Source organism: Cyprinus carpio, chromosome B17 (assembly GCF_018340385.1).
Source record: "Cyprinus carpio isolate SPL01 chromosome B17, ASM1834038v1, whole genome shotgun sequence".
Lineage (NCBI taxonomy): Eukaryota > Metazoa > Chordata > Actinopteri > Cypriniformes > Cyprinidae > Cyprinus > Cyprinus carpio.
In genome coordinates, this window is record NC_056613.1 from 16,437,520 (window position 1) to 16,463,618 (window position 26,099).

The 26,099-nt window shown below is 37.0% G+C and overlaps 4 protein-coding genes across 8 annotated transcripts; 1 reads left to right on the forward strand and 3 right to left on the reverse strand.

The window, feature by feature from the left end:
- Positions 1-1,485: 1,485 nt before the first annotated feature.
- On the reverse strand, positions 1,486-2,775 carry LOC109089751 (putative nuclease HARBI1). Its single transcript, XM_042743113.1, has 5 exons — positions 2,618-2,775; positions 2,341-2,510; positions 2,156-2,271; positions 1,948-2,059; positions 1,486-1,856 (listed from the first exon to the last, which is right to left on the reverse strand). The coding sequence occupies exons 1-5, from the start codon at positions 2,773-2,775 to the stop codon at positions 1,486-1,488; spliced, it is 927 nt and encodes a 308-aa protein (XP_042599047.1).
- LOC122140172 lies at positions 2,620-5,349 on the reverse strand. 4 transcript variants are annotated; one of them, XR_006156866.1, is made up of 9 exons: positions 5,039-5,349; positions 4,045-4,115; positions 3,781-3,957; positions 3,629-3,690; positions 3,460-3,546; positions 3,331-3,372; positions 3,089-3,262; positions 2,895-3,009; positions 2,620-2,838 (listed from the first exon to the last, which is right to left on the reverse strand). XR_006156866.1 is itself a non-coding variant. In XM_042742546.1 (9 exons), the coding sequence occupies exons 1-8, from the start codon at positions 5,194-5,196 to the stop codon at positions 2,974-2,976; spliced, it is 807 nt and encodes a 268-aa protein (XP_042598480.1). In that variant the 5' UTR covers positions 5,197-5,349; the 3' UTR covers positions 2,620-2,875. The 4 variants fall into 4 exon arrangements, 2 of the variants coding, with proteins under 2 accessions (XP_042598480.1, XP_042598479.1); XM_042742546.1 differs by having other exon boundaries at positions 2,620-2,875; positions 2,974-3,009; XR_006156865.1 differs by having other exon boundaries at positions 2,825-2,875; positions 2,974-3,262.
- Positions 5,350-8,697: 3,348 nt separating this feature from the next.
- Positions 8,698-14,869, reverse strand: LOC109107116 (BRISC complex subunit Abraxas 2-like). Of its 2 annotated transcripts, none has more exons than XM_019120396.2 (9): positions 14,728-14,869; positions 13,101-13,191; positions 12,283-12,319; positions 12,025-12,091; positions 11,676-11,866; positions 11,338-11,457; positions 10,893-10,977; positions 10,246-10,363; positions 8,698-10,157 (listed from the first exon to the last, which is right to left on the reverse strand). In XM_019120396.2, exons 1-9 carry the CDS (start codon positions 14,860-14,862, stop codon positions 9,703-9,705), a joined length of 1,299 nt encoding a protein of 432 aa, XP_018975941.2. In that variant the 5' UTR covers positions 14,863-14,869; the 3' UTR covers positions 8,698-9,702. The 2 variants fall into 2 exon arrangements, with proteins under 2 accessions (XP_018975941.2, XP_018975940.2); XM_019120395.2 differs by having other exon boundaries at positions 11,338-11,460.
- Positions 14,870-15,457: 588 nt separating this feature from the next.
- eef1akmt2 (EEF1A lysine methyltransferase 2) lies at positions 15,458-17,690 on the forward strand. The gene is made up of 6 exons (XM_019120984.2): positions 15,458-15,587; positions 15,854-15,919; positions 16,167-16,281; positions 17,017-17,124; positions 17,231-17,447; positions 17,526-17,690. The coding sequence occupies exons 1-6, from the start codon at positions 15,478-15,480 to the stop codon at positions 17,621-17,623; spliced, it is 714 nt and encodes a 237-aa protein (XP_018976529.2). The 5' UTR covers positions 15,458-15,477; the 3' UTR covers positions 17,624-17,690.
- The last annotated feature ends 8,409 nt before the right edge of the window (positions 17,691-26,099 follow it).

Here is a 26,099-nt window from a genome sequence, read left to right on the forward strand (position 1 = left end):
ATCTGAAAGATCTATATAGAATGACAATGAACGATTTAGACTTGGGTTTTTATCTAAAAGAGGAACAGAAGACAGCGCTGAAATTTGCTGTTTTGCCGACCGGATACGGCAAGAGTCAGTTAGCTCCAATGATCTATATAGAATGACATTCTACCCTAGAATGTTAGCTCCAATGATCTATCTATATAGAATTGTGACGAGTGGGGCGGGGCCGAGAGCCGTGGGAACGGAGCGAGGCCGGTGGAGTGATTGGGAAATGAGCGACACCTGCTCCACTCACCGGTCTCGAGTCCCACGGAGGAGATTGGGAGGATACAAAAGAGGAGCGACGACAGCGAAGGACGAGAGAGGACCAGGGGCCTGTTGCACAAAAGTAGGATAAGGGATTAAGCCAGGATATCTTGGTGATCCTGGCTCAATTGATCCCTAATCCGGTTGCACCAAAGCTGGATAGGGGGCAGGAGGATATGTTATGGTATAAATTACCATGGAGATTTATTCTGTGGAGCTAGCCTGCTCCAGACCAGGCTAAATTCCAGGATCTATTTAATCTCATCCCTAATGTCAGTCAGCAGTCGCCACAAATGGAAACCAATAGTTATTTCACTGCTCACTATACATTGTTATCACATATAACTAGACCCACTGTCATTATTTAAACATTTGTGATCATTAATTTCAATCATTTTGGATAAATAATGATTTTTAGATGATGTTGCTATCATTAGATAATTTACAGTTTCCCATAGACTATAAGGCTATATATAAAATGATAGAATATTAGGGCCACAGAGGGAAAAAAAAAGACAAGTCATAATATTGTAACCAGTTGTTTTAAAGGAGGACAGTTGTTAAAATGACAGATGTGGGGCATTTCGTGAAATTGTACTTCAGTATGGTTTCATAAACTGAGACATGCTGATGTGCCAGAATATGAAGTATCACATTGTCATAACTATCAAAACTGTAAAAAGAATGTTGCTTTTCTGCAGAAAGAACCAGCCTCATAAATTTATGACTTTATCCTTTTTCCTCAGTGGGGCCCTAGTACTCTGTCATATAAACAAATACACATTCCATATGAATATAAAAACACAATGTGTAACATTATGTTCCTTTATTGATTGAAGGACAAAAAAAAGCAGGTAAACTATCAGCTCCTTTCGAAACTGAAGTCACAGTGACTCTACAAGATGGAAAGCACAGAATCAAAGCATATTATACAAAATGATACATACACATTCAAAAGGTCTGTATATAACACACCCTGCATGTCTGCACACTAAAATAAATGCAGGACAAATCGATACACATCAACTGAACAGACAAATGAATGGATGCAGTAGCCTCCCTGCAGCCTTGTATTACACACAGTATACCGCACAAACATCATAAGAGGCCAAATTCGTCAAAAAACCAACCCAAAAAAAACCCTATTTCCTCTGCCACAGCAGGACATTTTTTACTAAATTGAAAGCACACATACTAACTAAAATAATTCAACACATATTGGTCCCTCAGCAGCCGACCACTGTCGTCATCAGGGAAGATTGCCGGATTGTCCCAGTCCATGGCTGGTGGCACTCTGGGGGCCCTCTCCTTCCTCAGGCAGGCCACATTGTGGAGGACAGCACAAGCCACAGTAATATCACATGCCCTAACAGGGTTGACCCTTAATTTGTGAAGGCAGTGAAAGCGTGCCTTCAGGAGGCCAAAGGTCATTTCAACTCTGGCCCTGGTCCTGGCATGGGCATGGTTGTAGGCCTGCTGTGCTTCCTGGGGGTCTGTGAAAGGTGTCAGGAGAAAAGGCTGGCAGCCATACCCCCTGTCTCCCAGCAACACACCAGAGAATTCACCTGTCAACACAAAATCTCATCATTACTACCTCATAAACACAGTGATATTGACACAGCCATGATGGTTATAAATAGGGGTTGTGTGGCTTACCTTGTGATAGGCACTGATAGATTTCAGAGGCCCGAAAGATTCTGGAGTCATGGACTGAGCCAGGCCATTTTGCCACAACATTGCTGATCACACAGTCAGCATTGCAGACCATCTGAAATCATAAGATGAGGAATATTACACCAATCAATGCACATCATTGGCAATGCAGAGTGTTCGTCAATGGACAATATCAAAAAGTTATGTTCACCTGAACATTAATGCTGTGAAAGGATTTCCTATTCACAAAATCGGCCTCATGGGCACCTGAGGGGGCTTTTATCCTTATGTGTGTGCAGTCCACTGCACCAATGACATTGGGGAAACCTGTCACACAAAGTAATGAGTATCCTACTATGTGTTAACAGTTGTCCTGTAATTTGTAGATCCTCTTACCTGCAATCCTATAGAACTCCTCTTTCATGTCACAGAGTCCTCTGTGGCCAGGGAAGGAGATGAAGACATCTGCTAATGCTTTGATAGCCAGACACACACTCCTTATTGTGCGGCAAATTGTGGCCTTGTTCAGCTGTTCTGCATCCCCCACTGAGTACAGGAAGGCTCCACTAGCAAAAAAGCGCAAGGCCACACAAAAACCATTTGCTCCACACTCAGTGCATGGCTCCGTGCAGTGCGGTGCTTAATCCTGGGACCCAGTAGTCTGCATAGATACCGGATGCCATCTGCAGAAAACCTGTATCTTTCATATAGATGGTCATCAGGGAAGGCCAGTGGGTCCAACCGGTCCCTGAAGACCCTTTCTCGCCTGAAGGCTCTCCTCAGCACAAGTGCTTCTTCATCCACCACATCTCGCAAGAATGGGCATGCCATTGTCAGAGCAGAAAGGAACACACAATTTTGGGCCTTCATATAGGCTAGTGGCCACACCTGGTGCTGGTGCCTTATAACGATGACTTGGTTGTACTGATTGCTGTGAAAATAAAAAATACCTTAGAAAGATGCCTCCGTCCTGTGTGCTCACAATAAGAGCTCATATGTCATGGCTCACTTGACTTTACGAGAATATACCTAATTTTTATTTTGAGCTGTGTCATCTTCTTGGAGCTGGGGGAGGAAAGAAAAATAATGATTAATACATTTGTGTTACAGTTAGCATACAGTGTACATTGAAGGCATATCTCACCTCCCTCTCAAGTTTTTTTATTTCAAGGTCCAGTTTCCTAATTGTCCTCTTTTTTATTTCGGACTCCAGTGCAAGATTTTCTATCTTTTTCTTCTTGTACTGAATGTCTATGTCTGCCAGTTCTATTTGGCACCGGAGGTGGTTGCCATACAACTTTCTGATAGCTTGTGAGCTCTGTGAACACAATACAATTAGCGCAGCTGGAATTTGGCAGGATGTGGTGTCCTTTTATTAATACGCACTATGTTGCCAGGCTGGTTTTCCCACTGTATAGCATCTGGGTCCTGTAAAAGAAATTAGATTTTTTGATTTTGATGAGGACTCCTCACCATTGTAGAATAAATAGTACTTTCACAGTCTTAACATGATACCTCATGCCTTCTGGAATCCACAGAGATGGTCTCCTCCTCATCATCGTCTCCATCATGTGCTGTTGCTGCTGCACTGGGGCTTTCACCCTATCACATTTAATCGGATTCATATTGAAGCTAGTAGACAAGACATGCCAGGCCTACAGTATGCCTTTGATGGAGTACTCACTGGATCAGCATCGTCTGGTGCTTGTGCTGGTGGCTCTAACAGGAACACAGTGCTGCCAGACACTGCAAGGCAATAGGTAAACCAAAGTCAGACAGTCCAAATTGATTCAATATGAATGTGGTTGTATTCCATGTAGAGATGGAAGGACATACCTTGAATGAAGCGGGTGGCATCTTGGGAGGAACCTATGCTCGTCTCTTTCCCCCCAGGGATCCCCTCTAAGACGGGCCTGCCTTTATTTAGCTCCAAGGCCATGTCCTCTGCTGGGGTAAGGTCAGCCTTTGGTGACCCACCACCCGTGCCTTGTCTGTGGGTATTCTTTTTCACTGCTAAAACAGTACAGACAATGTGTGAGCAGGCACCTTCTGGGTACAATATATGCTTGTGCTTTGTTAAATATTAGTCAGGGACCATACCATTCTGCAGAATGTTCTTGTATTTGATTTTGACCTGCTGCCATGTCCGTTTTGGCCCGTTCATGTTTAATCTACATCACACGCACACACACACACACATTCTTTATCACAAGAACCATTTAATGGAGTCACACTGACAAAAATGACTTGGTATTTTTGTATTGTTTTCAGTAAAAATATAAAAAAAAAAAAAAAAAAAAAACTAAAGATGTATTTTCTTGATTTTCTAAATGACCTAGCAAAATAAGTATAGGTTTAGACCAAAAATATAAACTTCAAGTAAATGTGTGCTTAAAACAAGCAAAAAATTTAAATATCTGTCAATATAATAAGAAAAATTCTCTTGAAATAAGTTTACTTTTTCCATAAACACTTACTTTTAGAAAAGTTCTCTTGTTTCACTGGCAGAGTTTTTTGCTTATTTTCCTAGGTTATTTTGCTCTAGAAAATATTTAAGATTTTTTTTTTGATATTTTTTTTGACTGAAAACAAGACAAAAATACTAAGTAAGAAAGACATTTTTGCAGTGCAGTGAGCAACCGACCTTGGGTCCTTTGAAAGGCGCTATATAAATTAAAGTGATCATTATTATAGCTCATCTATGTATTCAAGAAAATTTTATTTATATAGCACTTTTCACAATTGTTTCATTCTGTCAAAGCTGCTTTACATTAATAAAAGCAGGGGAAACACAAAAAAAACCGGTGGACAGCATAATAAGCAGAGTACAACGGCTAAGATTAAACCGTACTGAGCGTAGTAACGTAAAATAATAATGTAAGGCTTTAATAATATAATATATATCATAGCTTTATACAGTGTGATGGAGTTACGTTACACAATTTCACTCATATATGCAGTGCATTTCAATAAAAAAATTTAAACCGTTTCATAATTACAGTACAACTGCGTTTTTGGAGATGTGAATTAAATATTTGATTTGTAATTGTGATGTTTCAGCGGAGCGGTGAGTGTGTAATTGTGCACTACTTACGCATTCAGGCGGTCTGCAATACTTTGCCACGCTTTTTCTCTTTGCTTTATCACTGTGGCGGTGTTGCCTTTCTTCTTAATTATATCTTTTACCTCCTCGTATGCCTCCATGAGGATTTGTGGTTCCGACGGGGAAAAGTACGCGGCTCTAGTTGCCATGGTAAATCAGTTAATCTGTGATCTGTGGCGGGGTCTATTTGAGTGAGCCGTGAGCGCGCACCTATCCAGGATTGGTTTCACCTGGCTTAATGAATCCGTGTCTGCTCATCCTGGCTTGGTCTTTGTGCAACCAATTAAGCCTGGACGCACATGTTTTGGGCTTTATTGAGCTCAGCTGAGTCATTTATCCCGGATGTCTTAATTCTACTTTTGTGCAACAGGCCCCAGGCCTGGGCTTTATTTTGTGTTTGGTTTTTGTTTGTGTGCGGCAGTCGACCGTGAGGGGCTGTCGCGCTGTTTTATCTTTATTTGGTTATTAAAGTTTTATTTGAATGTTCGCCGGTTCCCGCCTCCTTCTTCCCGTGACTATGGAGTTTTTTTTATTATTACAAGAATGTCATTGTATAATTTTTTAATTTTTATTTTTACCTGTCTTGATTCCTAATACACAACAGATGACGATTGTTAGTTAAAACGTTCAGAATACGATTCCATATAAGGTTAGTATAGCCTAGTTCAGCACTTTGCGAATGGACAGCGACTCAAGTAGCACGTAGTAGCCTATTCTCGCGTTCTACAAGTTCAGTAGCCTACATTTTTGGGAAACGCGCGAGGAATTGCGGCTAATGTTTATAACCTTGCACGTAGAGAGCGCTTTTAAGAGCTAAGATAGGCTAGGCTACATCGTTATCGGGAAAACCCGGCCCAGAACAGATAGCCTAAACAACAGAACAGGAAAGAAAATAATAATATAAATATATATATAGGCTAAATAAAAAACATAAAATAGGCCTACAATAAATAGCAATATATATTTTTATACTTAAATAATTAACAAATTTACGACGACAAAAAATAAAACACTGAATCAGTTTGAAGCTTTTGAAACACCGGCAAAAAAATGTCCCCATCAGACAAAGTTTTTTCGTATAGATGTTTCTAAAAAACTTAAGGTTTTTTTTCTTCATAAAACGAGTTGGACATCATCACACAAATGTCTGCGTATTAAATCTTTTGGCGGTTGCCCGGAGCTAGCATTTGCAGAAGAAGCGCCAGCTCGGCTCTCATAGACCGTGGTACTGGTGGTCGTGGCCGGAGTATCTAAGTCTGCTGATTGACGAGGCTGCGAAGGTCTAAAACCATTTTCGTAAATCCATTTTCATTTTTTTTTTTTTTTTTAGAATTTTTTTAAATTAGCTGCCAACAACTGTCTATAATATAGACGGACAAACTGTTCTTCAATTTTGAAATGGATTTTTGCACGCGTGCTGCAAATCAAATGTAACAAGTTTACTCGGCGACCAATAAGCATTCACCATGACGAAGCCTAGTAACGTGCCATGAACAACCAAAATTATGCATTTTCCCCATTCTTTTTATTTTATTTAATTTAAGTTACAGTTTGAACATTGAATATTAAAATAATAACTAAAAGGGATATTTTTTTTTGGGGCCACGCCATGGCCCTTCATGATAAGAATCAATGACCGCTAGGATAAACCACTCCAATAAAATACCACACAACAACAACGTCTCAGCTTCAAGTGCCTGTTAAGATTTAGCAGACTGCAAAATAAACGGGTCTAATAATTTATCAGATAAGGATAATGTCTAAGGGAGAAAATATATCTTTTTAGATTAATATTATAGAGTAGTTGTTTAACCAAAAATGAAAAATCCGTCAGAATTTGATACCTGTATGACTTACGTGAATGTTCAAGCTGCTCTTTTCCTTACAATGAAAGTGAATGGTGACCACATCTTAAATGGCTTACATAGGCTTAATCATATGGCTTCAGGTTTGGAATATAGTGCATAGGTCATATGGACCACTTTAATAATTATTTTTTTGCCTTTATGAAGCTTGACAGGACCTCATCCCCATCCACATTCATTGTATGGAAAAGAGAAGCATGAACAATCTCCAACTATCTTCCTTTGAAGAAAAAACGCCCTGAAAGCACGTGAGGGTGAGCAAATGATGACAGAATGGGCAAATTAGCCACCAAAGGATACTAACAATACAAAATGTGTTTGCTGAAACACTGCTGCTACTTTATAATTGGGAAGTTGCTTCATATTTGTAAACACGTTGACAGATTTATTACAGAAGTAGATGGAACGGTTAATGCTTGCAGTAGTGCAACAGCCTGCCAAACACAGTCTATGCTTGTAAAACACGAGAGACTTCAGTCCAATTCTGATGGGAACAATGTTGATCACTCACAGCTGCTCGATTGCAGGGAAACAGTCACGTCTGACCTGCAACTGACTAAACTGACAATAAAAATGACAATCACATCATTGAAATTACCCCATTAAAATGGCACAATGCCAAATTTGGATTTATTTCGTAATCAGATTTGAAAGCATCTGTAAGGAGAAAGCAAAAGTCAATATGGGCAGCAAGGACTGACACTGAATTAGCCGAGTTGTCTTTAGATGATCAGAGGAAGATGCTGTGAATTTACTCTGATTAATCATGAATAGTAAGTATTTGTTTGAAAAAAAACAAAAAAAAAAACAGATCAGGCTGTGTATATGCATATATATTGTATCATCTTAAGTGGCATTTACGTTCATCTGAACTTTCTAAGGAACATGTAAGTTATGATAAAATGGCATTTTTAAAGCTCAGAGGGACTGGCTGCCAGCTGTCCAAACAAGCCCATGTCAAGTTTAAATGTGGAATCTCTCCACTTTAATGTCACTGTTCAGTTTAACGCTTACATATTCGTGTTGAAAACCATCGGTGGTGGTGGTTTTTGGCCGGCGTACACTTGAAGACAGATGCCAAAGTCAGAATATGAGGCAGAAACATTTAAAGCAGACGGTTAATGCAACATGATACAGCTGACTAAAACATCTCTGTCAGTGTACTCTCATTCACACTCATGCCAGGGAACACAATATTTGTTATTTTTCTGTCCTACACAGAACTGCAGAATTATACTGAATGAAAAGTGAGACATTCTCGGCCTCTGCCAAAATAAACGTCAGAGCGTCAGATCCTGAGATAAAACTAAGAAATAAGTTTTGGATTCTTTGGGTGAAAAAGTCAGACAGCTCATCAATCTGATTCAAGTTACTTGCCCAAAATTGTTCACAATATGCACAACATGGGTGAATCTCACAAGAACGCGTTACAGTCATATTTCACTCCACATTTTTCAAGTCTTATATGTATATACATTTGTAACTGGAAAAAAATTAGGAGTATGTTTTTGGACTACTTACATTTTTTACATTGTAAAATCAGTTTCCACTAAATCTCCAAACGTTATTGCAAAACTTGTTTTTAAAAGTAAAATTAAATTGTCAAGTATTTATACATCTTGGCAGTTTGTAATTTAATGGTAAGTTATTATTATTTAATGGTTAATGGTAAAATGACCCAGTCATGTTTTTCTGAGATTCACACACATACAAACTTTTGAGGGAAAACGTCATTTTGGTTTGATCAGATGTAGCAAAACATCCACTAACAGATGACAAAACTGCTTCTACCTTTAAAGATCTGCTGCATATGGCTGAAATCTTTATTTCACGTTATAACAGAGCTCTAAACTGATCCACCGCTGCATTGCTTTGAGCAATCCTGGCTTCTCAACTAAAGAACAAAAGCATGTGGACAAGACGATGCGAGAAAACAACAGTCCTGGTACTGCAAAAGAATCCTGAGATCGATGATGCTGCATTCTGACCCTTCCAGTTTCTGATGGCTCCGTCAAACCGTACGGCCGGAAAATTCAGTTAAAGCTCAATGGTGAAAGTCTGAAGTGCAGCAGAAAGAAATATAATATTCGATTCATTCATTAGGACAAAAATGTGTTTGATTTAAGCCAATGTAGTAGTGATCTACAGTATGTCATAGAAAATACAAGCACCCCTTATCAAAGCAACTTTTATATTGTTGACCAAAAATGATCTTTTTTTTTTTTAATGAATAGGCCATTATATTACTCAATCAAATCAAATATAACTGATAAAACCAAAAATAAAATAAATTTTCTAGAACAAGAACTGTTCAAGTGTCAGCTGTAGTCCTAAGCACTTATTATAACTGTGATTTTTTTCTGTCCATTAAGATTTATGAAGCAAAACAATGAAGATGGAATAAGCTCACACAGAGAAGTGTTTGAAGGCTGCAAAAAAAAAGACATCATTCCCTTTGCTTTTACAAATGCAGATCAAAAGAAGGCAAAACAGTGCAAGAGGTAAATGGTGCAAGAACTGAATGACTCCAGTGAGTGGCAGACGCCGACATAAGCAGGATGCACCTCTCCACCCAAACGAAACCAGAGAGGAGAAAAGGGGGCCTGTCGATCCATATGGATGGGGATATCATTCCATTCCGCTGTCCTGCACAGAGCTGTTAAACGTGTACAACAGGACAGCATTGTCATAACTCACAAAAGGCAAGTTGTTTGTGTTCTGAACACCATGACCTCATGATCACACCTAGTTCTGTTCATTCATCAATACCCCCGCTGGTTTGTTTGACTACTATGAGCCTGGCGGGCTGTCTCCGTCGGGCCACAGCGTAGCCGGTCGTCCTAATGTAACAGTTTCTGTTAAGGAAGGTGCTTGCGATTGCTCGCTAACTAAATTTTCGTACTCGCTACTGTCCTCATCATCGTCGTCGCAATCCTCCGGGTCTTCCTGGCCGATGGCCTGGCGGTTCAGGGAATCCGAGCTCGAACCATCTCCGTTGCCCAGGCCCAGACTAGGAGACGGGTGTCCGGGCGAACCTACGGCTTGGGGCCGCGGTAGCAGTATAGCGCTTGGTGAATCTGGAGGCAGTGTGGTGCTGTAGACTGGTGGAGATGACGAGTTCACGGGTCTCTCTAAACTGGGCTCCACCGAGGGACCTGAGAGCACGACTCGAGTCAGTGAAGAGTGTGGGGAGTCAGGGAGGGCAGAGTTATCAGGAAGCGTGACAGCCGCCGCCTCTTGGAGTCCTGTATGAAAAATAGAGAGGATAATAAAAGGAATTGTTTCTCTTTTTTGTTAAACAAGCAACAAATGCGCAGAGTCTTTAGCACGTACTTCTCTCTTCCTCAGCGCTGTTACGTTTCCTGAGAGCGATTTCCTCTTTGAGTTTGTTCACTTCTTCTTGGATTTTCTCCCTCACTCGTTCACTTTGATCCACTTCACAACACACCGCCTGCAGGATGACAGAAAATTCATTAGGGATGCATGATATTATTGGAACGTCTTAAAATGTAAACATCGGCATCATCCCGGCTCAAGGTGTGCTAGTGATTTTTAGAATTTTTACAGCTCTTTTGCTTTAGACCATCTACAAATGTTAAATCTTCAAATAAAATGTTAAGCTTACAACTGCATGTGTCGAGGAAAAAAAAACAAAAAAAAAAAAAAAAAAAAAAAAAAAAAAAAAAACAACAACAGCAGTGATTGATTTTATTATAGTTATTTTCAAAGCTTTCAATGTACTTATAAAAATAGCTTTTAATAATCTTTATTTATTTCTAACAAGCAAGTTTTTGCTCAAAACTAATCAAGATTAAAAATAATTTTTCTTATTAATCTTTGCACAGGACTTGGTGTTGTTTCCAAAAAAAGTAAATGTGTATCAGTATCGGCTATCGTGCATCCCTAAAATTCATATTGTGGTGTATTTGAACCAACATCTGAAGTTATCTGATCAGAAACATTATAAGACTGTAACTCACCTGCACTCTTTCTTGAAGGGCACTGTATACTTGAAAAATAGCTCGAATGTCCTTCATCACCCCATCCTTATCAAAAAACTCAGTCCTATAAATAAAAAAAATTAATAGGATATCACTAATTCAAGTATTTACTTCAGCAAAAGTAAGACTTTATGCTTTACGTGCTGTTTAGTTTAAATTATGTAAATGAAGAAAAACTTTATCATGGTTTCTACAAAAATATCGAGCAGTGCAACGGTTATCAACATTGATATCATTAAGAAATGTTTCTTGAGCACCAAATCAGCATATCAGAATGATTTATATAAAAAACATGGGACACTAAAGAATGATGCTGAAAATTCAGCTTTGCCATCACAGGAATGAATTACATTTTAAAATGTAATTTTACATTTTGTGACATGGCTAAAGAGGAGTATTGAACACTGCAGTTATGTTGCCTCACCCATGTTCTTTAATGACACTGGCGTAGTTCTTGGAGGTGTTCGGCACAGATGAGACTTTATATTCCTGTTGACTGGTGTTGCCCAGGTTTGGGATGCTTAGAGATATCCTCTGATTATAGCTACTGAGATCAACATTGTAACAGAAATGCTTAGAAACACAATATCAGCTACATCACACCATTTGCAAACATTACGCATGCATGGTATTATGAAATAACACTATGAGAGGCAAGTCTCTAAACAGTTAAAGAGAATCATGATTTTATCATATTTTGCTCATTTTTATCCCACAGTATTACATATTTCCATAAGTATGTATTAACCAGCATGTACATACTTTCTGTTGGGCCTGAAGAGCACATACTCCAAAGCATGTGTGGAACTATTGGCTGTGGAGATGAAGCTGAAGAGGAGGAAGACCAGATCTGGGATGCCAAGTATATGGGTCAACTGCTTATGTATCACCTGCTCCCTGAATGACATCTGCTGCTGAGTGTTCCTTCTAAACCGGTACCAGCCGATAACATTCTGCTCAAACAAGAAGAGACATTGTGAAGTGGCTCGGCTGAATTAAACACACAAAGTTGAACACCAAAGGACAAAAAAAAAACTGCCAAGGTACCGGTTAATAATTTATTAATATTACTCTCTAAAATTTGTATGCATATTTCATGATAACAGCTTACTTTTCTTCTGTCCTTGAGGATTCTGTTGAGATTTTCTTCATTGACGTTACCTGCATAGTCATAAAAGCTGCAGCAAACAAAGAATTTTGCAGTTAAAACATATCTCTCTCTCTATATATATATATATATTTCAAAAACATTAAACAAATCTTACAAACACAAAACATTTAAATGGTAGTGTATATTTTTATTATAACATATAATAAACATTTAAGAATGCATCTACTAAATCCAATTGCCCATACAGGACATTCTTACCTAAACAGTTGTGCACAAGGTTCATGATTATGGACCTCTGAAAAACAAGTGAATGCGATTGATCAATTATATTCAAAATCTCAGTAAAGCAAGCATGCTGTGACTGTTCAAAAGGTCTAATTTAAATATTAATAATATGCATACAGACAACATTAACCTTGGAATAGACGAAGCAGATTTGTTCTTTAAAAACTGTAACATGCGACGTGGAATCTCAGGCAGCCATCGTGATCTGAAGGTTGTCTAGAGGACAACATGACCTTCATAATGACTCATCTTACTGCAAATATAAGGTACTATCTGGGCCCGCTTTTGATGTTGAAGGCCTTTGTGAAATTCTTTGTAAAGTGATCAGAGATGAAGGGGTCCTGGGAGCACCGCCAAACTCAGAAACATGATCACTTAATGTTGGAGAGAAGCTATTTCCAGCATTTCTGAGCCAAAAAGGTCTACATTGATGTACGAGGCTTTATCTCTCAGGCCTTAATCAGGAATGCTGGCTGACACAAACTTAAAAACACAAGGGTTGGTTGGTTTATCAAGTTATTGACAACCAGGACAGCTTGCGACAGCACTTTGAATGGTTGAGACTGAACAGATTACATCAGCCATATCTTGAACTGATAAAGTCCCTCTGCTCACACAGGAAGGTTGTCACGTCCTCACTGTGAAACGTATTATGGCTGTGATTTGAGCCTTCAAGGATTTCAGTAATAGGATGCATCATGTTTTGAGAATGTATGATAAAATGGTAATTAAAAACTCTACATTTTGTCTGTAGCTTTGCGGAAGTAAAAAATAATTAACCATGGCTTTACCTATTACATTGAGGAGTTCTGAGCTACCGATGTGTGAGTCACTGATGCTTAAAGTCTCCTCCTGTCTCACTTCTCCCAACAGGAAGCCCTCCTAAAAGAGGCATAAAAGAGGCATAAAAATGACATTTCAAAGGCAAAGATGGTGAATGTTATTATTACCGTAAGTTAAAAGACACTTTTAATAAAAGATACAAATAAAGGCATACAACAGTTTTAAAATTAAGTAATAATTACTATTATTATTAGGCCTATTATTACTCAAAATTTGGGATGTCTACATACAGTTTAATAACCTTGTATGATTTAGCAATTTCTTAGCATTAAACATGACATACACATAAACATTAAATATGCAAATGTTAAAAACAACTGCAAACACATTTATTTATTTAACAAAACAGCATGTTACTGACAAACTTATTATAGTAATAATTTTTATTAAGGTTTTTTTTTCTTACTGTAACAGGTCAAATGCCATTTAAAGGGACATCTCATGTGTTTAAAAAGCAAACAAAACCTAATCTGTACCTCTAAAGGTCATGGTATACCAAAATGTACTATATTAGATGAATATACCCAGAATCCATGCAACAAGTATGTTACAAGTTTATACAAGAAGGTCTGAAAAACAGAAATTTCCCAAACACTGCTGCAACGAGAGAACAACAGAAACACTGTTCTCCAGGCACACAACACAGCTTCCCTGGATATTTACTTCAGATCACGCTGAAAATGCTGATTATTCTTTCCAATTAAAATTAAATTAGGTTACCAAGGTGGTTTAGTATCAAAAGCCCACATATAAACGCCATGTAAATTAACAGTCTATCCCATAAACAAGCTCAAATCAAAATTAAAATGGTTGTCATTTAGACATTCAATAAGGAAAAACAACACAGGTTAAGCATTCCACCTGACTAACCAGCCTCAATAACAGATCACCTACTTCCTAATGCCTCAGTAACTACATTAGAGGGCATGACACAAGAGCAAAAGGGGCTAGAAATGTAAAGCAATTTGTGAACAATTCATTAAATATGTCTGTCGGACATTCAAGTTTGCATTTGACAGTTATTGCTGACATACCAGTCAGCTAACCAGCCAGCTAACGTTAATGTTTCTATCTCGACACCTCGACGGAGACGAGCCTAAATTCACCGAGAGCTACTGGGCGGTGTACATTTATGACAGCGAGCAATCATACAGTGAATGAACGACAATGACACTTTCTGACAAGCTTGTAAATCTTACGGCTTGAAGGTTTGCTAGCTGTCATTCTGGCTGCGTCTCAAAACCCAGTTTGCTGCCTACCTAGACCGCACTCCGTTTATCATCACAGGCGTGTACTGAGTCTCCTTTATTCGACTAAAGCTATCTAAAAATGCCATAAACACAAAATTCCCTATGAGTCGGAAGTTTCGTCGTTCTGATACACCCTTGAATGTTACACAGGTTGTCTAGATAGGCGGCTCACCGGGTTTTGAACACAGCCCCTCTGAAGCCACACCAGGAAGATGACACCGGGAAATGAATTAATTGTGATTTGATGTAATAAACTGTTTGTTGTTTCGCTATGCGATCTTGCCCTTAAACATTTACCCTCAAAGTCAGATGACAGAGTACTTACATGGTCGGAATTGCTGTTGGCACTGTGATAACACACAGAACTAAAAGTGTATCCCGAGATTGACGCCGCCATGATGGAAACATACGCGCCGAGCCCACAATCCTTTGCGCACGCACTGTACACCAGCCTGCCCATGAATAAACAAACCCTCTGCTGAGATGCTCACCATATATATATTTATATATATATATATATATATATATATATATATATATATATATATATATATATATATATATATATATATTATGCTTGACTGGATGGTTTTTTTAAATTATATAACTAAAACGTTATAGATAAAATAGATGTAGAGAACAATAATTTCCTTTAAATTTTTAAAACGTAATAAATGACACGTAAAAACTATTTGCATACGTGTTATATAAACCATAATATTTACCTTGAAACAACAACAACAGCGGGTTTTTTTTAAGTGCAATAATCGTCATCAGAACTGACGACACACATTACGTCACGGCTGTGGAATGATGTAAAAAATAACGTAAGAGCTGTTATAATTTTGTGCAACAAAAAAAGTGCAACATTTGTCAACTGTGTGATGTTTTTATTTATTTAAAAAAAAACATTTTGCATATTGTTTTAATTTATATCCGTCAATCCGTGTATTACGTTTTTTTAATCGATTTGCTTTCAATTTTGAATATGCAATACAACTGTACCTTTACCTTTATTAAAAACCTTTATTTTGAAGTGTGATGTCGATGGTAATGTTCTGTATTACGTCAGCGGATGTTGACGAGACGAGACGTCATGAGCACACATGGAGCAGAAGCCTGTCCGGTGCAGTGCACGGAATTAGAAGATGATTTTGCTCCTTCAAAACTCGGAACAAAGGAGTAGTAAGTGATTTTTCTTGATTAGTTAGCCCTTCTAATGTCGATCTCATTGATGACCAGCACATGGGTTACATTAATGTTTTTGCTTCTGCAGTACCGCACATGAATACTGTAACGTTATATTATATTCTACCCAGCAAGCGCTGCAAGTGAAATGTTTATATTTGTTAAATTAAAAAAGTAGGGTTGTTTTGAGTAATTACTTTCAATGTACTCAGACTTCTGACTTGAGCTTAATTTTTCTGTCCATTCTACCGTTTTCCTTTAAGCTGGGAGGATGCTTATAACAGAGAGCTACAGACTTACAAGGATATTGGAGATGTGGGAGAAATATGGTAATTTTTACTTTTGTGTGTGTGTGTGTGTGTGTGTGTGTGTGTGTGTGTGTGTGTGTGTGTGCGTGCGCCAGTGCCACACAGTTGTTTATGAATGCCCTTTCATGCTGATGTTCTTCTTCGAATAAAGTGTACAGTGTTTCAGTGCTAGTCTGCTCTGGAAGAGTATGAGTGAATCTGGACCAGCACCGTCTTCTGGTGTATAATAGTTGTGTTGAGTAATTGAGTTCTTCTGCTCCACCTTTAGGTTTGGCGAGGAAAGCATGGACAGAGTGATCAGATGGATGGAAGCACAAAATATACCTGAAAATGCTGCCATACTTGACATTGGAACTGGAAATGGGATGTTTCTTGTGGAACTGGCAAGTCAAGTTCAATTTAGCTCTTTATATTCAATGATTCTCATTAATTATTACTAATTAATAAATCGGGTATATCAATGAAGTGAGCAATATTAAGTGAGTTTATACATAAAACAAGAACAAACATCCGTCAGTAAGGTATGACTCCCTTTGAATTAAGTTGATAAGTTCATGTTTTAAATATTTATTTATTTATTTAACCAGGCAAGTTAATTAAGAACAAGTTCTTATTTTCAATAACAGCATAAGAAACGTTCAAATGTATATTACAATACATAAAACACATAAAAGAAAGAATATAATCTCAGAATACTGGAATATTTGTCTTTATTTTTAGTAACTTTTTTAGCACATTCCAGCAAATTCAAAAGTGTAAACAACTATTAGTTTCTCATAAAACAAGAAATTTGTAAATGTATCTTGATTTAGGAGTCTTTAGAGAAATAGAAAAAAAGACAAAAATACCAATAAGATAAAACTACCAATACTAATACTAAATTTACTTACGATACTAAATATCATGAAGTTGTATTTTTACATTTTGTTGCATTGCTTGTTCGAGACATTGACATTATGACCATTATCACATTGAAGTATTATGTTACAATATATTCAATTTCATACTCAAATTTTCAAATTTGATCTTAAAAAGGTCTTAAAATGTCAAGTCTTTCCTTGCAGAAACCCTGATGATGTAAATAAGTATAAATAATAATCACATGAATTATTCTTTAAGCCAAGCATGGCTTTTCAAACCTCACTGGAATTGACTATTCCAAGGCTGCTGTACAGCTCACCGTAAATATTCTGGAAGAGGAAGGCTTAAAAAATGTTCAAATTCAGGTAATGGAAATGATTTGTTCTTAACATACATACATTAAGTAATTTAAAAAGAACACAGAATAAAAGGGAATGTTTATTTGTCTTTGTGTTTCACATGTCCTGTCAGGTGGAGGATTTCCTGAACCCCAGCACAGAATTGAAGGGTTTTGATGTATGTATAGATAAAGGCACATTTGATGCCATTAGTCTGAGCCCAGAGGACAGAGAGGAGGCAAAAAAGCTCTATGTGAACTCTTTAAAAACTGTAATGCAACCAGAAGGCTTCTTCATCATCACCTCCTGCAACTGGACCAAAGAACAGCTGCTCCAGATCCTCAAACCTGGTACCATATAAGCATATTCCTTAAACTAATAATGTTTCAAATACTGTAATGATTGTAATATAATTGTGTTTCGTGCAGGGTTTGAGTTGGTACGAGAGCTGCCCACCCCTCGTTTCCAGTTTGGTGGTGTGATGGGTAACAGCGTGACAGCTTTAGTATTTAAACGGATTGACTGATTCTAAAGTTGTTTTGTGCAATATCAGTTATGTACTTTTATAATAAATTGTTTTGGAAAATAATGAACTTGTTTCTCTTAATATTAAGGTAATACAAACAAATTGAAATACCTGTTACATGTGGTTGTGTACACATGAGAGCAGTATTGAGCTACATATAATTTTAACGTGGTGTCCGTTTTTACAAGTTCTTATGAAGTTGATGTGTAATGCTAGGCACAAACAAGGAGTAGTTAATTGTTGAAAGTTATTTTTTTGTCTTTTTATATAGGGTTTTATCTTTTTTTCTTAGGTATTTTTAAAGTATTTCAAGTCTTTTTGGTGTTGTATATAGGGTTTTCTCTGAAGATTAGAGCAATGATTTTTAATTAGTTATTTTTTAAGTATTTAATATTTTTTGTTTTCACATGTAGGGTTTTGTCTGGGATTTGAGCAATATGTTTTTTTTCTTACATATTTTTTAAAATGATTTTTTCTTTGTGGAGTTTGAGGTTTCAGCAGTACCTTTTTTTCTTATTTAATATTTTTAATGTATTTATTTAATGTTTTTTTTTTGTCTTTGCGTGTAATTTTTTTTCTGAGATTTGACATTTTTTAATGTATTCTAAAACTTTTGAGGCCATACAATGTAATTGAATGTAATGAAAATGGCAACTGTAGAAGTGAAGTGTGGTGGAATTTGTTAAATAACATTTACATTGCCATTTAATTGCTTGTTTTTAATGCCAAGGTTTCAGGCGGCACTGTAAAAGCCAATTTAATACCAAATTACAAAATCAGTTTAACTGTCAAAAAGCCCCTTTATTTGTGCTCCATAATTTGTTTATCCATTTACTAAACATCCTGTAATTGAGCTTTTTTCCTAGCAGTTTTCACGCACCAGAGCTTCACCCCGAAGCTCTCAAGCACTCTTGCGAAGTTCCTGCGCCAGTGTGAATGTGCATTTTCTGTGTCTCCCACTGAAAAGACTGAACATTAACAAATGTCTCTCACTTAATACTGGGTCACACTATTGACACCTCAGGAATAGCATCCATACGGTCTCTGTAACCTCTCTCTTTCTTGGGGATATTTCTTTTTCTCTTGGTCATTTTTAAGAAAAAGTCTGACAGCTGCACCTGATAAGAAAATGATTGAGCTTCCAGGACACGACTGCTACCACGGCAACAGTGAAAGAGCAATAAAAGACTGGCTTTGGGCCATGATGCTGTGGTACTTTAAAGTGAGAGAAATCCCCCATACCTCTCTGGTTATTACCCCGTCCCCCAGCCGGAGAATGAAATGAAAAACAAAGACCTGAATTTAAAACTCTCTCGGCACCTTCCAGAGATGAAAACAGAAGTTTACATTAAATAAATGGATTGAGGATGTGAAAACTTCACTTTCTTTTCTGTGCATCAGCATTTCTTGTCAGTAAGAATCCGAGCGGACAGAGGATCCAGACAGCTCTTATTGAAGCAGAGATGCTGAAGAGTGAATTAATAGTGTGTGAGATCGATGGCTAGCCTGTGTACATAAATGTGGAAATCATGTGTGAAGTCCGCAGCACTGGATCAACTGTACCGTGGCCACTCAAACACACAGTGACTATGAGCTGGACAGATGGTCATTATTATGTCTTAACGTATGTTAACTAATGCTTTATAGTCTTTTGTTTTCATGGACAAAAATCAATTTCCATTGCCAGGTGATGATCATTCAACAGATTGCAATAATGAATGTTGATGTGAAAAGCCCACTCAGTGTTTTTAATATAAGACTCTTGATTATTCATGACTGTTGACCATTATCCTCTACTTAAATTTAAGGATAGGGCTTCATTTTTCTCACATTTATCTACATAATTAGTGTTAAGCCTTTAATTCAACATCCAAGCACAGGTCTCTCTAATGAAGAAAAATGTATTATAATGCATTGTGTTTAATTGAATTAATTTACTAAGTTTGCCTTCTCCCTAGTCTCCTAAATGCAGGCTGGATATATTTTATACTTTAAGTTTAATCTTCTGTCACTAGTTTAGCACTCTTGGGTTTTCCAAGGATCTTCAGCAGATGTAAATTCACAGTGATGGAATAAAGGAGAAAGAAGTGGGCTGGAGGCTCTTCTGTAACATCTTTAACTCGATCCTGCTCTCGTCTTGCAGGAATGGGCCCCAGCAGGTTGAGCGCAGACTAATGGTCAGACAAAAATACATCACCTTTGTTCAAAGAGGAGGTGGAGAGTTCTGTGGAAAGATGGAGCGGTCAAAGACAGAGCATGCAGAGAGATGTAGCACCTGCTCTGTCTCCTCATAGCGATTGATGGGATCTCAGTGATAAAAATCTTTGAGATGAGGGCCTGTGTGGATGCTAACAGGGCCAGGTCGTTGTTCATATAGATGAACTGCAGTAGAATTGGGACACTAAAACTGTGAAAAAAGGAAATAAATATGATTTGATCTTCCAGATAAAATAAGTAACTAACGCCCTCTGAAGCTTTCTATTTCCTCATCCATCATAAGAAAATGATATAGTATGGGTTAAACTACATTTAAATGGGTTGATCCTGAAAAGGTGGACTGAAATGTTGGCAGCTCTTAAAATAGCTTCCAGGTCATCCTGCCATTAGGGGCCTATAGCAGAATCCCTCTGGGATGTAAGCAATAGCTTTTGCCCTGTAGTGAAGATTAAATATGTTTGATATCCACCGACGAGATGGAATCAGTCTTTTCAACTTTGAAACTTCAAGGCAAGTGTGTTGGAGCTGGTTGGAACTAAACTCGTTGTTCATGTTGGCCCTCCAGGAGCAGGATTGGACACCCCGATCTAATTTAACCAGTGGCGTGATTCTCACCACTTCTGAAATCACACCCGTTGTCCCCATCACAATTTTTTTTTTTTTTTTGGTACTCAACATTCAGTGGCTGCATCCGAAAACATACAGTAGGCAGCTGACTTGATGCTTAGTTTGTGAATGAATTACTCTGTCTAAATCGTTTTTCCTTCTTCAATGAATCGCTATGAATCACTCTTTGATTGGGTCACACGGGTTAGCAAAGCTGAATCGGTTAATGATTTTGAATCATTCAAACAACTCACCCATGCACTGAACCGTTTAGAGAGGTATCTCAAAATTTCGTAATCGATATGACATGGTTAATGATAACCATTTAAATGAGGAACTTTGCAAGCCAAGATCTCAATTGGAAGGTGCCAAATTACATGCATGCAAAGATAGAGTTGGGTAAGATTTAATGAGTAGTCAAAAGAAGCACGTCTGACACCTACTCAGTCCAAAAGAGATTTAAAAACCCAACCATTCATTCAAATTCAACATATGGCATATCTCAATGGCTCTACAGTAACCCTCTGCCACAAAATCGATAAAGCTGAAACAGAAAGTACTTGGCCAGTGCTGAAAGGTTTGAGTTATGCTTTTACTCCTCGGCCAGATGAGTGTGAGTTATCTGCACAGAGTCCATAGAGCCAATTTCCATATGATAACTAGAGGCTCAAGTAGCATCTGCAGCTCGCTGTGGTCTGCATCTGGGACTGTGCAGACAGATGTGCCATTACTGTTCTGGACAGGGCAGATGCTTCAGACATGTCATCAGGTGACATCCTGCTAGTTGTCTACACTGGTCCTTAAAGACATAGTTCAACCTAAAATTTTTTTTTTTTCATTTACTCAACCTCATGTCGCTGCAAGCCTGTTTGACTTTCGTTCTTGTATGGTACACAAAATATTTTAGAAAAATGTTGGTGTATGAAGAACTATGGGAACCTTTGATATCTTCGTACCTTATAAGAAAGATATAAGAAAAAGAACATACTATTTTAGAACAACATGTTGATGATTTATATTTTTGGGTGAGCAATTTCATAACTACACCTGTGTGAACTTACTGACTTCATACATCTACTAAATATCACCTTGTGATTATTTGGATGAACAGCTGTGAAAATGACTAAGGAAAGTGAAGTTAGAGCACTAAGTATTTGATCTTGTGTATGTTAATACCTTTGTAAATTGTCCAAATATATGTTTATGTTTATACCAGTTAAAACTTTGAATACACACTTTATGTCTCAGGATTTTTAAATATTTTTTAAGATTTATGTTTAAATTAAAGTCAAAAGTTTTAGATAAATTGTGCCTACTTGACAGAATAAAAATGACCTTATGTATTATTATTTTTTTAAATGGATGGGATGGAATAATAATGAAAAGGCAGCCAAGACTTTTGGGAACCCATTCAATACTGTTTAAAAAGCATCCCAGGATGCATAAAATTGGTTGAGAAGCCAAAAAGGTGCAGAGCTGTTATCCAGAGAATGGCAACTACTGAAGAAGTGGCTACTGAGAATGCTAAAATATATTCAATTTAAAATATAATATATATTTAAAATGTATGTCTGTATATATAGGCTATTATAATTAAAATAATGATAATAATAATAAAGAATGAGTAACTTTTGACTGCAGACATCTCTCTGTTCACTTATTTAAATTCCTGGTATGACCCTTGTCTGCCAAGTTAAAGCAGCATTATAGTTCATTAAGGTCCCTTCCTCAAACACTGCACTGCCCCTCCATCATTCGGCCTCCTGCTGATTTATTGCTTCGCATTAAATTCTGTGACACAGTTTTTGTCTCAGCTGAGCAATTGGCCGCTTAAGCAGCTCTGCTAATTGATCCTGTAAGACTTGTAAATCATGCTGGCATTCCTCTTTTCTGTCTCTCTCAGCCTGTGGATTAATCTCATTAAGAACCGCATTACACTCGCCAAGGCGCATTACAACGCACTTTTGCAGCTTACAAGGGACTCTACGTCCATGGAATTACTCAACCGAACTCTGCAGATGGCCGGTCAGAGACCATGTAAAATATTTTTTTTATATTTTGCAGGGACCTTTTATTAAAATATGATATGGCTACACTGCAATGTCATATTTTAATAATGTTGGGGTTGAACAAACAACACTGGACCCCACTGACTTGGTGCAAAAACACTGAGACATTTTTCTTCTTTTGTGTTCAATGCAGGTCATAGAGGTTTGGAATGACATAAGGGTAAGTAAATGACAGACGGGATGACAGAATTTTCATTTTTGTGTGAACTATGCCTATAAATATATAAATAAATAAACAACAGTTCAGTCTTGTCCTTGAATCTGATTGGCTGAGAGTGCAATTTTCACTCCGCTTGCACTATTTCTCACACCAAGTGTCATGGCGGATGCCCAAATCCACTATAATTTTATAAATAATACTGTTTTTGTGTCACAGAATGTATTTAAAAAGCTTTTCTTTTTTTTTTAGGTGAGAATGTTTTTTAGACTTCAAATATGTGGTTTGTTAATAAAAATAACGTCTATTTGAAAATTTGCATCAATGTTTTTGGAAAGGATAGTACGACAAAGATATAGTGGACATTCAAACTAATGTTTTATTGTGAACATGAGATTAATCTGAAGAATAAATGCTGTATCAGATGCAGGTAATCACACTCGCTCAGTCAATCTCCCTCTCACAATACTTTACATAGTACAATGAGGTTTTAATACAGATATACAATAAGTTTTCAATGAAGCAACTGAACATTCTTTCGTTATTAGTTCTAAAGTAACGTCTTTTTGGAATTAGTAGCAGAGGCTTAGGATCAGCTGTTAAACTGTCAACTTTAGATTTGAATCTGTGGCAGAAGGAAGTAGTTCTGCCACTTCGTTGTTGTTTCTTATGTATTTACACACTCATGTCGTCAAACTGTTACATTTCGGCTATATTTCGCCATTCTGTGATTACCTACAGCCGAATCACAGCCATGCCCATATACAGCCATATCACACTGCTCCTCGTGTATTATTGCTCATATATATGAGAGAGTTGTTAATTGAAGCTAAAACTTTAAAAAAAAAATCGGTAATTGAAATAATATAATTATAAGATGAAAACACTTAAACTTAAATGAAAATTAGGACTTAAATTAAACTTTTTTAATTAAGTTTATGCTGAAGTGCTAAAATTACTAAAAACTAAAACTGAAAAAAATTAACGAAACAAAATTACCAAAACGTAAATTAAAATTAATTTAAAAACTATAAAAGCTAATTCAAAATACTATAATAGTATATAAATAATACTAATATAACAGTCATGTGGTTTTCCAAACTCTGAAAATAACATAAAATATGTGTAAATATTAAATATTGTCTGGAATAACAGCTTTGTGTGATGTATTGAATGCAGTTTAGGCTTAATGTAGTCAGTATAAGTCCATGATGTGCAACGTAAACAACAGAAACAAAAAAACACCATTAAGTGTGCACCATTAAGATTTAAGATCATTAAATAAGGATAGTTATAAAATAATCATCATACTTAATTGCTCATTAATTTCTACATAGTGATCAGTCATATAATCGCTCAAATATGTTTTGACCCTTGCAATGGTAATTGGATAAGTGTCTCCTGAGCCTCAGATTTATTGGATCTCTGTCTTTGTTGATGAAGTAAACTATCTGTATGCCCCTTCTGATCTAATGAGGAATCCATCATAAGGCCGACTGAGACTTCTCTCTAGCTTATTATATGAAGGAGTTCTTCTGTTCTTCGATCACCAGATTCAAGTCCTGAAACAAGCCCATTGATCAGCCTAGTGTTATGTGATTCATCAGCCTCAAGGGGTGCTTTCTACTAGTATTGCATTAGTAAGCATTGTTTCTTTTTTTTTTTTTTTTTTTACACATTTGTGAGCCCCTCAATATACTTATTTCATCTGAATAGTAAAAGCCTCAATGAGGTTTATAGCTCATGTAGTATCTGTATTCATCACAGCAGTGATAATGAACATGTCTGCCTTTATATCTCTGAGACAAAAAGTTATTTCAGTCATAACACAGCAAGATCTTTCAGTTGTGACTCAAAAGATCAATATTTCAGATGTATGCTATTACTTTTTCTCCATGCTGTGAGCTCAAAGATGTAAATCATGAAACCAGGGTACAACTGATTATGATGACGTGTAGTTTTGCTGTCACCAGTATCCTCTTTTCATTACATTGCATGTAGTTTAATAGAACATTCTCCTGTAAGACCCTCTAAAAAGGCTTTTTTAAATTTTATGACTAATTTTAATCAGTTCAGAGGAGATATGATTTGAAAATCTAATCCAGTTGCGTTTGTATGTGTATGATGAGTATTCCGATGCTCGTCCCTTATTTATGTTGTGATACAGTGGTTGTATCTAATAGTTTGTTTCAGTATTGATGTTGCCGAGCTGTTTGGCTCTAACAGGCAGTATTAGGACAGATATCCAAAATCCCTTTGCCTCAATTCAAGGCATGACTCTTTCCAAAATGCAGGCAACCAGCAAATTGAATTCTCCAAACAGCTGAAGTGAGGGAGCAGCAGTGCTTTGTAAGTAAGGTTCTCATTTAAACCATCATCTCTTATCGAAATACTTGATGAAAGACAAGAAAAGGTTTTGCAGTTGCTGTCCAGTGATTACTGACAGCAAATGAGCCACATTCTAGTTGTCCTATCCACCGTATTCTTCAACGCGGATGTGTGAGACTTCTGGTTCATTAGCAGGGAATAATGAGAAGAATAAAGTGTTGTGCATTAAATGGTAAAACTGTTTGCACTACAAACCAAAAAATGGACATCTTCATTTCTCAGTTCTCACAGATTTGCACATGTAAGTTGTGTCCCAGTTAGTGGCAGTCTGTGCTCTTCTTTGATGTCCTATTGTACGCTGTAGTACACTGCCTCTCAGGTGATTGATTTCAGTGAGGCTGTGAGTCATATATGCTGGACATTTGTCCTCGCTTAAGCAGCACTAGCCAGCATGACTATCCCAACACACACTTCTGTGCACATCTGTATGGAACACACACTCAGTCTCAAAAAAAAAAAAAAAATATATATATATATATCTTGAGAATACACCTTGATTTATGACTTTTATATTCTAGAATTTTATGACTATTATATTTAAATCTATCAGTGTGCTGAATATGATATATTCTGAATACAAAAACAACTGGTCACATTGTTTAACTGATAAAATTATTTGTATAGAGACAGCTTTTAAAAACTGGTCATTTGAAAACAAGATACTACTATAAGAAGAGTTATTATAATGAACGTAATTTAACTGTATGATGTCTATACAGTAAGCTTTAGAAAATAAACACTGGCAATATTTACCATTTAAAAGATGATGTATAAATTTGTAATATACAATGCAAATTAAACAGGTTACAAATGTGTAGATGATTTCACACTGATTTAATACTTTTATTCAGCAAGGATGCATTAAATTGATCAACATTGACAGTAAAGATTTCTGTTTAAAATAAACCCTGCTCTTTTGAATATTTTATTCATGAAAATTCATGAAAAGACGTATAATGATATCCACGAAAATATTAAGCAGTGATAATTAAAAGAAATATTTGTTGAGCAGCAAATCAGAATATTAGAATGATTTCTG